We start from the raw sequence: 17,311 nt of genomic DNA, 5'->3' as shown, positions 1-17,311 counted from the left end.
CTGGCTCTGATGACTTCCTAATTCCTCCAATGGTTTATATTCTTTATTGTTTTTTCCTGTCTTTTAATTTTTTAATTGCTGGACAGTATATATACAAGACCATTGGAGATTGAGATAAATATTATTTTTGCCTAGAAATAGGAGTTCTTTTCTTCTGCTACATCATTAGGATGGAGGTTTGAGTCAATCTAGTCAGCACTTGAACTGGGTTTGTTTTTTGTGGTTATTATCATTACCTTCAGCACACCACTAACCTCAACTTTCTTTATGGGCATGCTCTGGCTACCCTGTGCTTAGTGTGAAGCTTGGAGGGCTATATGCCTGCAGCCTAGAAGGTTTAACTATCTGTGCTCTTCCTCTTCTCCCAACAGTCAGTTGCTGATATTTCTTAGTGAAAGGCATGGGATGGGGTTTGAGATTCTCTGGCTCTTTTATCAATCTTAGGCAGTCCTACCCTCAGCAGTTAAGAATTTGAATTTTTCAGTTTTCTTCTTACTCACTTTTACGACTTAACTTCTTTCTCCCATACTCTGCAAAAGGAGAAACCATTTCAGTATCCTGTCTTACCTTGGAGGGGCTTACCACTCTTTGGAATTCATTTCACATCCTGGCATCAACTCTTCTGCTTCAGATTATATGAGAGGGTAATGAGTATTTTTTCCAGTGGCTCTGTACCAATTTCTTTAGTAAACTGAGAAGAAAAGTTTCTAGCCTTATCTATTTGAGTAAGTCTAGCTTATCTTCCCTGTCATTAAGGTGATAAACGTGAAGGATCTTGGTACCTAATTTTATATCTTGGTTTTGATAATGATTTTTAAAAATTACCTGCTCTGGTCTGCTTTCATACCATACAGTCAAGTTTGAAAACACAATGAATTAATCTTATCTAACAATCACTTTATGCTTTTGGAATGTCTACTTAAACATTAAATAGATCAACATTTCAGAAGAACTCTTTATTTTGTTTTATTGTCCCATAATGTTGCATGAGAAGGTTGCTTTTGGTTGAATTTATGCAAGTTGTTTAAAATATGAGGATTGCTACTTTGTTTTTCCTTGTGTTTCAGGTATTGGTGGTAATTTGGTGGCCATTCAGGCTAGCAGGATTTCTACCTACCTCCATTTACATAGCATTCCAGGAGAATTGCCTGATGAACCCAAAGGTTGTTACTACCCATTTAGAACTTTCTTTGGTCCAGGTATGTGCTTATGGATTTTTGCATATTTTAGATCAAGGCCTATTGCTCTCTAAGATTATAGGCAGGCAACATTTATTGTATATGTGTTTTGTGAGAGTTGCTCAACTTTCCTATTTCTGAGAGCTAATCTCAGTGAATGAAAAGGCATGTGTATCAATTCTACAGTTGCTGAGGATCTTTGTATAATGTTTCTTTGATGCCTGTTTCTGAGGTAACTTGCTTATTAGTTGTGAAAGAGAAACCTTATTTTGTGAAAGACAAAAGAATCATTGCCAGGTGATTTTGGGAGGCACACGTACTATCTTATCTATATTATTATTTTGGCCTTTCTAAATGTAGGCATTTGATCTCAAACAAACTAGATGAGAAGGGATAACCTCGGTTTCAAGGATGATGCATTATTTATGTGACTATGAAAAAACAAAGGCACACGATTACCAAAAAACTAAGACTATAATTTTAAACCTCACAATTCTTATCATTTTTTTTCCCTGATGAAAATAAGTGTGATTATTGACTTTTGTTTTAAAACAATTTTTGTTGTTGGTGAGACAGGGCTTTGCTCTGTTGCCCAGGCTGGAGAGTAGCGGTACCATCACAGCTCACTGCACCTCAAACTCCTGGCTTAGGTGATCCTCCCACCTCAGCCTTTTGAGTAGCTGGGACTACAGGCATGAGCCACCTTGCTTGGCTAATTTTTTATTTTTTTATTTTTTTAGAGATGAGGTCTCACTATGTTGCCCAGGCTGGTCTTGAACTCCTGGCCTCAAGCAATCCTCCCACCTTGGCCTCCTAAATCTCTGGGATTACAGGTGTGAGCCACAGTGCCTGGCGATTATTGGCCTATGAATGAAGATCAGAAATGGCTACCCTTTTAATACCAGCGATAGAAGTCTAAAGAAATTAGTAAAACTAAAACATTCTTTTACTTTAAGAACTTTATATTTTCTCTTTTGTCTTCCCTCTGTTTTTATGATAGATATTAAAGTGTGACCGATGTTCTTCATAGCAAGTTTTTATCAACCACCTTTCATTTAATTAACATATATAGTGGAAATTTCAGAGAATGAAATGAATTGTAACTACTTGAAATTTATTTTTGGCAATCAAATTTCATGTGATAGTATGAAGTATAGTAACTAGAAAGTAATCCTCAAATTTCAATAACTATGACCTATTAACCAAAATATAATTTTGTTTTAATTACTTTTACATTTTATATTACAGGAGTAAATAATAAGTCTGCTCAAGTTCTGCTGCTTTTAGTGATTCCTGGACATTTAATTTTCCTCTACACTATTCATTTGATGAAAAGTGGTCATACTTCTTTAACTATAATCTTCATAGTAGTGTATTTATTTGCTGCTGTGCTACAGGTAAGAGTTAAAACTTCTTGAAACCTCTTTTATGCTGAGACTGCTGTAAAAGTACAACTATGGAAATCTAAAAACACATGACATACTTTACCATCTCAAAAATCAACTGAACATCTTCATATTGATTTGATCTTCTTAAAACCAATAAACAATTTTTTGTTAGTCATCAGTATTTATATTAGGCCCATGTAAACATTGTTTATTATAGAGTCAGTTAATTTCACTATGACTTATATTTACTTTTCTTGTATTTTCTTTCCCATGGGGCTAATAATCATATCTCTTTGCATCTGCATCATTTTCCATAAACCCATCTTTAATTTTTACCAATGGTTCTAGTTTTATTTTGGCTTCCTGGGCATGGCTTCTTGCTAAACTTTGTAGATTTGGTACCTTCTTCAGTGAGGTAAGTCCTAATCCCTTAAGAGATGGATTCAAATAGTTCTTTGAAGAGATAACATTTATCATTTGACTTTCAAGGAGTTTGGCATGTAGGAATGAGGCTAGAAGGTAGGTATGTAGACATTATTCCACTGAAAAGAAACTACATTGATGATGATGATGATAATGAAATTAGTTGGCATCTATAGTGTTTCCTATATGCTCAGAAGCATTATAAGTGCTTTATATGTATTGATTCATTTAATTCTTACAAAATGCTATGAGATTTGTTTTTTTGATATAAATCAGCGATTTTCAAAGTGGGATACACACAGAGCAATGCATCATGTGGAGGAAGAAAAGATTAAAACTTCATTTGTTTGAAGTATCTTTTTTCTTCTATTTTTGTGTTTGCTTAGTAATAAATATATTTTAGCACAATGTTAAATAAGTATACCAAATATTTTGTACTGAGAGAGCTGCATAATCTAAAACTTTTTGGAGATTACTGAGTTAAAACACAGAGGTGAGAAAGCACAGGGCTTGTACAAGGTACAATAATTCATATCTAGGATCTAACAGACAAAATAAGGTTGATTAAGGCTGGTGTAGAAAAGGCCTTAAATACAAGGGAAATTAGAATCTATTCTTAAAATAACAAAACCCTTACAACTTGACATTTTTAGCTTGTCTATTATGCTTCATAGTGCCTTAGATTTTACTGACAGTCACCTATCGAATAATTAATTAATTTATTCATCCAGTAAACTTTCATGCTACTAGATAGAGGGATGGCTTTTAAATCCCGCGAGGAATAAGTTCAGACTCCGTACTCAGGTCTCATAGTCTAGCGGGAAGGCCACTACATGAACAAAGAATTATAATGTACTATAATGTAAGTACTGAGTTTAGCTCTATATGAAGTGCTTTCAGAGTTTGAAAGAAAAAGCAAGTACCTCTACCTGGTGAGTAATGTTTTTCTACTGTTCAGTAGGGACAAAACTTACAGCAAATGGCTACTTTTATTGCTGTATATTATATGGTCATTTATTGTCATATATGTTTGATGCTGTTCTCTTTGTAACTATTGTGAAAAAGATTAATTCTTCAATCCCAGGGGAAATATTCAGAAACTAGTGTTTGATTTGCTGATAAACAAGCCATTGCTGGAGCATATTCCTATTTGCAACTCTACCTCTTAGCCTCATGGATTATTTGACATTTATGTTTATGGTTCTGTGCCAACATACTATCATGCAGCATTTCACTTAAGTCAATGAAGGATATAAGTAATTTTTCTAGTTTATTAAAAAGTTTCAACATATATCCACTGTGTACCTACATGCCTTTTAAACCTCTGATCTAAATTCTCATCAGTGAAAGTTGAATAACTAGAATTGAGAAAAGAGTAATTATTAGTCTCTCTGTGTCTCAGTTACCCCCTCTGTAAAATGGGAGAGGTTGTACTATCTACCAGACAGGCTGCTTTGAGGATTAAATGAGTTACTTATATAAAGCGTGTTTATAGTAGATGCCATGTAAGTGTTATCTGATGCTATTGTTGTTGTTATTAAAGATAGTATTATAGGCCGGGTGTGGTGGCTCATGCCTGTAATCCCAGCACTTTGGGAGGCCGAGGTGGGTGGATCACAAGGTGAGGAGTTCGAGACCAGCCTGGCCAAGATGGTGAAACCCCGTCTCTACTAAAAATAAAAAATTAGCCAGGCGTGGTGTCACACGCCTGTAGTCCCAGCTACTCGGGAGGCTGAGGCAGGAGAATCCCTTGAACCCAAGAGGTAGAGGTTGCAGTGAGCCGAGATCACGCCACTGCACTCTACCCTGGGTGACAGAGTAAGACTCCATCTCAAAAAAAAAAAAAAAAAAAAAAAAAGAAAAAAGATAGTATTATAAATGGTGTGTCACTGGTTCAGAATGACAACTGGAAACTATACTGTTGATTGAATTTTCTTATGTGTCTTTTATGACTTTAATTTTTATGGGCTTTGCTTTTCATTTTTCCCCCAAGAATCAGATATCCGCCAGAGTAGATCTTTGCATTTGCAGCCTGATACTGTGCATTTTCTAATGGAATAGCTTAGAATAGGTTGTAAATTCTTAGATCAAATCTACATGTTCTGACACTACTATACACATAAGCACATGCACACACACCTCTTTAAGGTTTGGGTAAAAGATCTTTACCTTCCCCACCTGGCTTCAGTCAGTCCAAAGATGAACAGAAGGATGAAATAACTCCTTAAAGACAAAGAATCTTTGACCACTTAGAACTTCCTTTTTAATGTTCTTTACTAGATTGTCTTCCTTTTTTGATCTAGGTTGAATTTATATTCACAACCTTGGTCTAAGCTCTTATTCAAATACTTAGTTCATGCCACTCTTCTCATCCCTAAACTCTCTAATTTGATTGGATATTCTATAGTGCAGTTTTCCAATGCATGCTGAATTTCTCCCCATCTACATTCCAACCTTCTTGAGGGTTGAGACCATGCCTTTCCCTTTGGTATTCCCCACAGGACATGATATAGTGGCTGTTTTTATAAATTAATGTTGTTTTATACTCTTCAACAGACTAATACTCTTTGAGGAGCCTCCCTGCTAATTCCCCAACCCACTAAATGAAGGAAATCTATTTGAAGGAACCTTCATATTGCACTTATTATAATGACATAGTAACAATCATTTGCAGCACTTTTGCATTTACTCAGATATCATCTCTTCCTGGAAGCCTTTCTTGAATATCTGATTTTCTCTGAATTGCCTTATTCTCTATTTCCCAAAGTACCCTGTGAATACCATTATCCTAGCATTTTCCATATTATATTGACGTTATCTATAATATTTATTGTGTCTGTCTCACCCATTCTAGAGATAGGTTCTTTGTTTCACTCATTTTTGTATCTCCAGCACCCAGCCCTGTCCCTAGTGCTCAATTAATGCTTGTTAAAACTGAATGACTATATCTTGCCAGCTTCATCTCCTTCAGTGGAAGGAGGAGAAAATTTTATAACTATTTAAGTATGGAAAATCACAGAAGAACTAAAAAAATCTAGATTTTTGTTTTCCTTGTCTTCAATAAACACCAGTTTCCTCTCTTTCACTGACATAGATATCCGAAATAAAAGCAATAAAAAATGAAACACAATCCCACAACTTCTAATAGTGATCAGTTAAAATTGTAAGGTTTTACTGAGATGTTTGGAGATGAAATAACTTGATTTCTTGGGAAGTAGAAGTGTAGGGGTAAAACTGATCATGAGTTGATAATAGATGAAGCTCAGTGATGGTTCCTGAGAGTGAGTGGGGTTAATTTATACTATTCTACTTTTGTATATGCTTGAAGTTTTCCTTAATAAGGACTTTTTAAAATAAAACTTTCAAATTTTAGATGTTAGTATAAGATTTTTTTTCAGAGTATATCATCTCTCAGTTTTGGTCTTGTAGCTGAATGGGTATTTCTTACTTCAAATGAAAAGTAAAAAGTCAACTTAAATTTGAAATTCTCTGGCATTGGAATGGCTGAGTTAGTTTCTTATTTTGCCCTTGGCACACACTAGCTCCCATTTTTTGAAATTATTTTTTAAATTTAAGAAAAACTACTTATAAGTCACAAATTACATTGTTTAGGGGTATTTATTATGTGTCTTGCAATTAGAAGGAAGCTATCAAATATGGTTTTGTTATGCGATGTTTAGGCCACTGCACCACAGTCAGAAGATGTGATGGGTTATACTCTATTCGTGTTCTTGCCCAGTCCCCGAGAGCAATCAGAGTAGCTAGACCGTGTCAAGACCACAGTAATGTGCTAAGAGACATTCCTATTTGACATACCTCCAATCACATGGCTTTTTGAGTTTATTTTTCTTCAACAGTAAGGATGGGTTGGTACCTAGCTAACCATCTTGATCCAATATACCTTTTATACCATCAGTCAGCTTTTGTAAGACTACCAGCTGTGCTTAAGGCACTATTGTTTGTTTTAGAATATAATTTTTTTATTTATGTCAAACTAGCACATTGAACCCACAGCTTTGATTTCACAGAAGCAGAGTATACTTTCCTCTACAAATTTTGACATGTTTATTGGGTTCTTTCTCGCTAAGCAGTGATTTTCCCAGCCTTCACATCTACTTATTTGGATGCTCCATTGACGGCTCAAAGCCTGTTAACTTATGAACTCAAAAGCATAATATAGGATTCCAAGTTAGGATGGGCATTGTTAGCCTTCCTTTTAAGATGTAACAAAGGGAATCTTACTGTCATTTTCAGAGTTTTCTGTTTGTTTGCCTTACGCCCTACAGTATTCTTCAAAGACTAGTCCCTTGACAGCATAATAAACCTGAGGAGGTACAAAGAAAACTCTCAATTAAATAAGCATACTGACAATCTCTTGAGCAAAGAAGGAACAGCAGTACATCTTGGTTTGTTTCACTGTTTAATTTAAGGCTTCTATTAGTTGTTCCCCTTTGTGTTAGAAATCCTAAATATATATCCTCTGTCTATGAAAAAACAAAAACATAAACATGTCATCTTGTCAGATGACATATCCTATAAGAGGCAAAAAGGTTGCCCCTAGAAAAACTGAAAGAGGCGGCTAGGCGCCGTGGCTCACGCCTGTTGTCCCAGCACTTTGTGAGGCTGAGGCGGGTGGATCACGAGGTCAGGAGTTCAAGACCAGCCTGAACAACATGGTGAAACCCCATCTCTACTAAAAATACAAAAAATTAGCAGGCATGGTGGTGCATGCCTATAATCCCAGCTACTCAGGAGGCTGAGGCAGGAGAATCTCTTGAACCCGGAAGGCAGAGGTTGCAATGAGCCGAGATCACGCCACTGCACTCCAGCCCGGGTGACAGAGCAAGACTCTGTCTCAAAAAAAAAAAAAAAAAAAAAACTGAAAAAGGAGAAAAAAGACTATAATTAGATAAGTGATCACAAATGTAAATAAGTCTATTACTATTCAAATCTCATTATCCTTATAATCCACTATTTTACTCATTTGATTAAAAACAATAATCCCTTTTATTTTACTATTATAGTTTTCTGTTTTATTATGATGATTATGTAAATATGAAGTATATAAATATGTTTTCTGCTGTAAAATATCCCAGTGGGAAAAGAAAAATGAGACTTCTCTAGCCCTTAAATTCAATAGCCCTATTCTATTGAATTCCAACAAGGTATTTGTTAATATAATTAGTAAACAATGAATTAAAACTATTTCTAAATGAAATGTTGAATTCTCTATTTTAGGCAATTATTGTTTCTTACAGAAAATCAGATTATTAAGAACTCGACTAAAATTCTAACAGCACGAAATTCCATGGGAAATTTATTTTGAAAGTTTAGTTGTAGAAAAACTTTGTTTTTGGCTATATCTGTGTTTTCACATGGGAGAAACAAATGTTTCCTTTAAAGGGTAGAATGACAACAAATTCTCAATACATAAAGTTGAGAATTATAAATATCAGGATTGTATCAAGTATATAGTACATATAGTGTGCCAACTACTGTGCCAGTCACTGTACAAAAGAAATAAAAAAGATTGTCCCTGCCTTTAAGAATCTTTTAGCAGTAGATTAGATTGAAATGCATGAAACAGCTAAAGAAGAGCCCAAGACTTACTTCCTTGTATCAATACAGTCTTTTTCTTCTGTAACTTCAGAATAAATTAAATTTTGTGCCTATGCATAACTTTCATTCTTTGAAAGTGCTTTAATAGATTCTTTTTGGAGGGAGGAGATCAGACAATATAAGTTTTAACCACTGAGAAACTCAATATCAACAAATATAGAACTAGGCCTGGCAAAATAGTAATGTTCATACTTCTTATTAATATAATTTTAAAAACAGAAGTCTCATTAGTTTTTGCTATTACTTTCAGTAGGCAATACTTGTTTTTGAATTTTATACATACATGCAAATTGCACCATCTCATATTTTCCAACAGATTCATATTCTCAAGAAAAAGATACTTGTTCTCAGCAAAGCCCAAGCACAGATAAATGCCCCTCATGACAAAACTTATAATCAGCATATTAACTAATAAACTTCCTAATAAGTATTTCTGTTTTATAAATAATCAAAGCTCCTGGTTGTTGAACATGTGTTTGTAATATGAATATATCTACAATACTAATAGTGCAGATTAAGAGCAAACATGTTCCATTGCTCATCCAGTAGAACATGCTTGGAGCGGAAATACAGCCAGTGACCTCTGCATACTTACCAGAAGGAGCACTGACAGTATCCTCATTCTGAAGTCATGTTCACATGATTCAATATTATCTTAACTACAAAGACATAAAAATAAATTTTTCCACATAAGAAAAATATAAGCCAGACTGTCTGTCATCCATACATCACATACGAAGGGGAAAAGATAAGCTCCCAGTAAGCAGAGCATTGTAGAAAGATCAGAGTCTTTAGAGTCACACTTGAGTCTGAATTTCTGCTTTGCTACTTATTTTGTATTCGCAGTCAGGTTTCTTAACCTCTTGTAACCTTATTTTTCCCCTACATCAGAGGCTAGAAATGAGGGCTAAGATAATATATATATTGGTAGAGTGCCTGGAACATAGTAAGTTTCCAATAATGGTAGTAGCTGCAGTTTATCATGTTTATTGTCATCGGCCTCATTTTTTTCTTTCCCTCAGTGTTACAGCTGGTTATTCAATTCCCTGAGCCCCTTCTCGCTTCTTACCACCTACCCTCCTTTTGGCCCCTGTTCTTTACTGCAGAACTCTTCTTATTCTCTGATGACTGCCCTAAGCTTCACATACCACGCTTTCATTGCTTACTTTCAGACTGGTATCTCCAGTCTGGACTCCTGTTCTACATCTCCAGTTAAACGTTGAAGAGACATCTCACATTCAACACATCCCAAACTAAATTCCTTATATCCCCCATAACTTTTCCCATTCCAGGGAGGTGTTGAGCAAGAAGCCACAAGTAGGGACAATGAAAAAGGAAATTGGCCAGCCTTAGATACACAAGCAAGAATCCCCTAAATCCCTCAGCCCTTGACCCCAGAAAGTCCCTCTGGGATAAGGAGAGCTTTACTCCCACAGATTCTGTATCTCACGTGTACAGGTGCCCCGAATCCTGACCGTCATAGTCTTCATCATTGTCTTCATACTGGTGAGTCCATGCAGTCTAATAGGAAGACTCCTGGACTAGGAATAAGTATTTCTGGGTTCTAAGTCTCTTCTTAACTCTATGACTTTTGCTAAGTCACAACACTCTCTGTGACTTAATTTCCTCTGTGATTTAATTAACGGGGAGCTGTTAATAATTAAGGTGGCAAGCATAAACCATTACTTAGCTGGGCAAACTAGGAAGTATAGTGACCCTAGCTGTCACTCAAATCCCTTCCTGCATTCATGATATATGATTTTGTGAGTTGCCATTCCTACAGTACAGATGATGTGTTACAAAACCATTGTTGTACATGACTAGTAAAATATATGTTAATATTAAAACAGTCTGGTAATTAAAATAGTCTATTAATATTAAAATCATCTGTTGTTACTACTAGACTAATATTAAGTTAAATTGGCTTTTATGGATTAACCAGAAAACCCAGGCAATACTTAAAACATTGTTTTCCTGAAAACAATTGTATTCCAAGTCTAAATAGCTAATTTTAAATTCATCTGTTAAGTTAGAAGCTATCAAGTTTTAAATTTGTTTGACCTAAAACAATCTCCTTCAGGTTTCCAGATGGACTCCTTGGTTCTGTTGTCTCTGTACTTTACCTAGAAAGTGTATATTCTCCTATTTCTGCCATCATTTGATTTATTATTTTATAGTGTTCAGTTATATCTTCTCTTGGTCTATAACTTTTTAGAGGAAAATGGTACTGCCTCAGTTATAGATAAGCCATTTTATATGCTTCATCTAAATTGTTTCTTCTGAAAATTTTTGATCTCTAACAGTTCCCCTCTTGCAACTGGAGCCACTTTTCCAATCCACATATGAGTTTCAGAAATAATAATGGCAAATATTTGTATAGTATTTATCATGAGCCGTGCACTGTTCTAGGCACTTTATGTATATGAACTGATTGAGTCCTCACAACAGCCCAGTAAGGAAGATTCTGTTTTCATTTCCTGTTCACAGGTGAGGCAGTTGGCATAGAAGTTAAGTGATTTGTCCAAGTCCACACAGCAAGATGGAGACTGGCTCAAGTCTACATTCCTAACCACTGTGTTTTATAAGAACAGGTTTGGGGCTGGGCGCGAGGCTCGCACCTGTAATCCCAGCATTTTGGGAGGCCGAGGCAGGTGGATCACCTAAGTTCAGGAGTTCGAGACCAGCCTGGTCAACATGGTGAAACCCCACCTCTACTAAAAATACAAAATTAGCTGGGCGTGGTGGTGCATGTCTGTAATCTCAGCTACTGTGGAGGCTGAGGCAGGAGAATCACTTAGAACTCAGGAGGCAGAGGTTGCAGTGAGCCGAGATCATGCCACTGTACTCTAGCCTGTGCAACAGAGCAAGACTCTGTCTCAAAAAAAAAAAAAAAAAAAGATGCTTTGTTTTGCTCTTATTGAGGATCATAGTTTTCAGGACTTCTAAAGATTTACAGCTGCCTCTTCTCTCTGGTTTCATTAGATCTTCAACTTCTTCCAGCCAGGCATATTGCCCCAGAAGGATATTCATTCCACAGGATCCACACGGAATCAATGCCTACTGAAGTCAAGTAGGAATCCATTCCAAGCACATAAATAACTCCTGAATTTTCTGAGAGAAGGACAAAGTACTACGGAAGTTCAATAGTGGGAGAGTTTTTCAATGTGAGGAGGGAAGTTTTATAGTGGATAACATTTTGCTTTGTTGGAATCCATAGAAAATGCCATTTCAGCTAAAAGGAGTAGCATTAGGCAAATGAGAAAAACTCAGGGTATTTATGGAAAACAGCAAGAAATTTCCGGGAGTTAAAAGGAGTGATGAAAAATAAGGTTAGAAATTACAGGTTGTAGCAAGATCATCAAGGAGCTTAAAGAACAGACGATAAAGAGTTTAGTTTATTCTATAGAATGGTGATTTTCAACTATTTTTCCACTCCCAACAAACTTGAGAGATCTGACACATTCATCTGATGCAATGTGAGATAATTTATAGGGCTTGGGCTCTGGCTTCCACCATCAACTACCTGCATCAGCTTAGGCAGTCACTGCTCAGGCACTGTTTCCCACCTGTAGAAAGGGGCTAAGACTAGACCAACCTTGTGGGTTGTTATAAGGATGAAATAATGCATTTAAGGTGCTATAATTTTCATCATTATTATCTTATTTTTTTATTATCAACATCATCATCATCAATAGCTGTGGATTACTGGGATGGTGACTCTCTGAGGGTGGCAGTGGAGCAATCAGAACCTATGAAACCAGCATTAAGAGTCTCTACCTTGATTCTGATACCTTACTCCATTCCTTGGAGTCACTCTTCTAGATAAGGAAGAATGTAGCCATATGGTAACAACATGACTATAATTGGAATCCCAGGATAACCACCCAGTAGCTGAGCAAGTTAATTAGCTTAGCCTCAGGCAAGTTACTTTATTCCTTGGAGTCTTATTTTCTTTGCATATAAAATAATAAGGCTTCCTTTTTGCACAGCAGTTATAATATTTAAATACTTGACACACAGTAGGCCCTCATTACATGATGTGGTTATGTCTTTTTTTTTTTTTTTTTAAATCATGATGCTAACTCAAACCCTGTTCCCAGATGGCATCTCAAAGGATAAACCTAAGCAACCAGGAGATTTAAACAGGTTACTTAATCTTCACATTTCTTCTCACTCCTCAGGACTTAATTCTACCAGATTCTAACTGAAAGTAGGATCTCTTTATTTTTTCTATGTGACTGTTCTGCCTCTGTCTCTTAATTGGTTTCTCTGTCTGTCAGCTTGGGTTGAAGGAGAAGTATAAAGAGAATGATAAAGGAGATGTGAAGGGAAGACCTATAGTTCCTAGAATTTTTTTTCTAGCTGTAAAAACAGCTACTTTAACTTTTGGAGTTGATCAATGTGGTTACCTTAAGATAAGAATTTGAAGCAGGTGAATTTTTTAGATGATTTTTTAACAGCCTCGTGATTGCATTTGTGTTATGTTGTAGTGTGATTATGCTATTACAGCTTAGGTTGTAAGGTCTCAAATTGAGACACCTTTCTAAATCCATATTTATGGTTAATTCTTTAGAGAGGTATGCTTGGGCTCCAGGCCAGTGATGCACAGAAGATGAAATGACTGTCTGCCTTATTGGAAGCACAGCATGCTTGATTCCTGTGTAGTGAGACATTGGGAAAGAGAGCTCTTTTCAGTCTTGTCAAGCCTGATGAGGGTGAAGGTGGAACCAGGGAAGCTGAGCCATCTTTTCTGAAGTATTCTGCTTAGGACATTGCTTCCTGTGCTCTGAATCATGCTGACATTGCAGATATGATTTAGCGGAATTTTCACATCATCTACAAAAAAAATCTTATAACATAACTGAGTGAAACCACTTAATTGAAAAGCATAAAAATAATTACTCAGGAAATTTGCCAGAATAAAATCTGGGTTGATTTGTGACCCTAGAGTATTCACCCCCCACACCCCCCCCCAAAAAAAACACTGACCTGAATGATTCTATAATTGAAAATGTTTAGCTATTTTTAGGAATAGATATTAGCGTAATACTACTTTTTAATTTGAAAGCTAAACATCCGTATTAGTTCAGCATAACAAAGGTAATTAAATTATATTTTTGTACTATCTAGGAAAATGTATTAAAGCAAAAAGTTTCCAAAGATTTTTGCATTTATTAAAAGGGAAGCTTAAAGGGTATCAAAGGATGGTGAGACCGTCACTCAGTATCTGAAATAAAAAGACAAAGCTGAATTTTTACTAACTATTGTAACGGAGTTATACTAGGATCAGGCACAAGCAGAGCCAACTATTGATCTTCTGTAGGGTTTTAGAGAAGCATGGCTTCAGGAACTGGCAAATGTTCAAAAGCATGTTTGGACTAATGTCATCTGTAGAAGTATGATTACTTGGGTATGACCGTTGGCCCTCAGGGGTACGTTTATTGGAATGGATTAGTTCCTAATTGGCTACTTCAGGAACAAGGACTATCATTGATTGGCTAACTTCTAAAGCATGTTCAATGAGGCACGTTTATTGATTGAATGAATTTAAAACCAGTTTTGGTGGCTACATGTTACTGTGGCTAAAGAACAATCAGTCTTTTCCAAGGAGTGTAGAAACTTTTTTATTCTTAGTTCTCACTTTTGCTCTTCACTCAGGAGAAATAATTAAAAATTATCCAGATATTCAACTCTGCTGTTGATTCTCCTTAAAGATGAGATTTCAATGTAAAGAACTCTTTTCAGTTTAAGTGTCAATCAGCATGATTTCATATTCTTTTTATCTTTGAATCATTTGTTGAACCATCTGCTGGGACAATAGCTGTGCAAAAGCATTTGAGACTGGACAATAAGCATTAAGTGACTGTAAGACAAACAAAAATAATGAGAAATATTTTAAGAAGGGACAAGAAGGCACATCAGTACCAAGACATAAGATTTTTGAGGCCCGACCAAGAAAACAAGTCTGTATGTTTCTCCAGGTAGCTTGGCTGCCTTTTTTTTTTTTTTTTTTCCTTTTTAGCTTAGATATAGATTGCTTCATTTCATCTGTAATGTTAGTTCAGGTATAGCGTGAAGTGTTAGCAATGTTTTAGGTTGCCCAAGAGAAAATACAACACCATTGTATTATCTATAGCTGTAATAATTAACTATAACTATTTGAGTTAAGGAAATTAAATTGTTCCCCTAGGGCTTGGACTGTGTTATTTACTGTATCAGCCAAAGTAAATCTTCATGGACAATTTTGAATTGTCAATTCCAATTGTCCAGTTGACTGTCCTGTTGATGAGGTTGATATTTTTAGGCATTTGTTCCACTAGTTACTGTTTTCCCAGAAAGGACTCTAATGAGATATAATCCATCCAAGGCTACTGGGGAGTCGTATCCTTGGATTGGCTTAATAGTTCTGCAGAACAATTAATCTGTTCCTGGATTGGCATTAAAGAAACTAATTTCTACATAGGAAGAAAGAGCCAGGAATTGTACAAGAGAGATAATCTGTAAAGACAGGAATGCAAAGGAGTATGACACAGAAAAATTTTGTTCTAATGGTCATGGGTGGAATCTGTCTACTTTGTGTAGTCATCTCTTTGTTCTGAGAATCTTAGGTTAATAGTCAATTCCCACAGATCATCTGCTTCTGAAGGTATGCTGAAGAACCTCAGTTTGTGTTCTCTGATGAATTGTTACTTTTTAGCTCTGTCAAAGTCTCTTTCATTTTCCAGAGGATAGCAGAGGATGTGGCCAGTTCAGGCTCATCCAGGGATTCTGTTTTATTCATCACTGAAGCTTCAGCACCCAACCCTCTGCTTGGCACATAAATATTTATAAAATGAATATTGTTTCGTATTATTTGTGAATTATTTAAGGCATTTCAGTTATGTTTCTTCATTTTGATTCTGATATCCCATTGAAAGCAATAACTATGTCTTACTCTTTGAATGCTCCAGGAATGTCATCACGCTCTTTTCTATGTTAGATATAAATAAGTATTCATTAAATTAGATATATTAAGTGTACTTTGTATGAGTAATAGGGAAGCACCTGACAAGGTTCTCTATCTGAAAGAGGTAACAGATCAGTTGGAGAGATTAAACTTACACCCATAAACAATTTGAAAGTATATTTTTAAAAAGTAAAATTACATTCTCAACAAGTGTAATAAAATATTCTATGAACGACTACAGTGATATATTGCTTAACAATGGGGATACAATATCTAAACTTAGAAACAGTGCAGTAAAAGTACGGTATTGTAATCTTACAGAACCACCATCATCTATGTGGTCCATTGTTAACAGAAATGTAATTATTTGGAGCATGACTGTAGGTATTTTAACATCATAGCCAGTTTAGAATGCTAAACTTTACATTTGGCAGGTCATGGTGGTTCATGCCTAAAATCCCAACATTTTGGGAGACTGAGGTGGGAGAATCGCTTGAGGCTGGGAGTTTAAGACATTTTTTATTTTTTAAGACACGGGGAGACCCAGTCTCTACGGAGACAGAGAGAGAAAAAGATTTTAATTTTATGATTGAAAGTAAATAGGCTGAGCTTGGCGGCTGACGCCTGTAATCTCAGCATTTTAGGAGGCTGAGGTGGACAGATCGCTTGAGCTCAGGAGTTCAAGACCACCCTGGGCAACATAGTGATACCCCATCTCTTAAAAATGAAAATGAAAATTTAAGAAAAGAAAGTAAGTAAAGCTTCACAGTGAAGTACTATTATACCATATACATCAGGGATAATGAATGATCTACAACTCTATACAACAGTGTAGTAAATCTCACAAACATAAGGTTAATCAAAAGAAGCCAGACACAAACTACATATTGTATGATTATAGCAAGTACGAAGATAGGCATAAAAGGTTTTTTAAAAGTAAATGAAGTTTGATAACTAACTTCTGCCAGCATAAGAACTAATATAATGTAGGAAATAATAGCTTGTGCCTTCTAATTTGAAAACTAACTGGTAGGTGATCAGGCTCATTCTTTTTTCCCCATTTGACAAGCCCTGTTTTTAAATACTTTATTTAGAAGGAGAATATGAAGAAATATTAAGTGTTTATTAACCACTAGACAATATGTATTTTATTTACATTATCTCATTAATCCTTCAGCAGTCCTCTGAGATCTGTATCATCTCCCCTACTTTCTAAGTGAAAAATCTGAGAAAACTGAAAACTCAAAAAATTTGCCCAAAGTAATATACAGTCAGCCCTCAACATCTGTGAGTTCCACATACGTGTATTCAACTAAAATTGGATCAAAAATATTCAGGAAAAAAATTCCACAGAGTTCCTAAAACCAAAACTTGAATTTGTTTCACACTACATTGAATCCTCGTGAGTGAAGTGATATGTTGGCATTATATTAGGTATTATATGAGTAATCTAAAGATGATTTAAAGTATACAGGAGGACGTGTAGGTTATATGCAAATACTGTGCCATTTTATATAAGGGACTTCAGTGTCCGCAGATTTTTATATCCATGGATTTTGATATCTGCAGGAGGCCCTGAAACCAATCTCCATGGATATAGAGGGACAACTGTAGTAGTTAAGTGGTAAATAAGATTTGAGCTTAGGCTTATATTACTCCAAAGCTTATGATCCACCTCCCCAATCACAGGAGATAAGTAAAAGGATTGAGAACAATCTGGTTAATTCCATTATTTGGTAATGGGAAGTGACAGGAAG

At 35.8% G+C, this 17,311-nt stretch overlaps 1 protein-coding gene across 3 annotated transcripts in view; it reads left to right on the top strand.

Moving 5' to 3' along the window:
* Positions 1-17,311, top strand: part of SLC41A2 (solute carrier family 41 member 2) — a 138,747-nt gene that overhangs the window by 96,425 nt on the left and 25,011 nt on the right. For all 3 annotated transcript variants that reach the window (XM_008004493.3, XM_037996600.2, XM_073021050.1), the window contains 2 exons: positions 1,068-1,199; positions 2,427-2,575. In XM_008004493.3, the coding sequence (XP_008002684.1) occupies positions 1,068-1,199; positions 2,427-2,575 (281 nt within the window). The remainder of the gene's footprint in view (positions 1-1,067; positions 1,200-2,426; positions 2,576-17,311) is intronic.

This window comes from Chlorocebus sabaeus, chromosome 11 (genome assembly GCF_047675955.1).
Source record: "Chlorocebus sabaeus isolate Y175 chromosome 11, mChlSab1.0.hap1, whole genome shotgun sequence".
Taxonomy (NCBI): Eukaryota; Metazoa; Chordata; class Mammalia; order Primates; family Cercopithecidae; genus Chlorocebus; species Chlorocebus sabaeus.
This window is presented reverse-complemented; position numbering and strand designations above follow the sequence as displayed.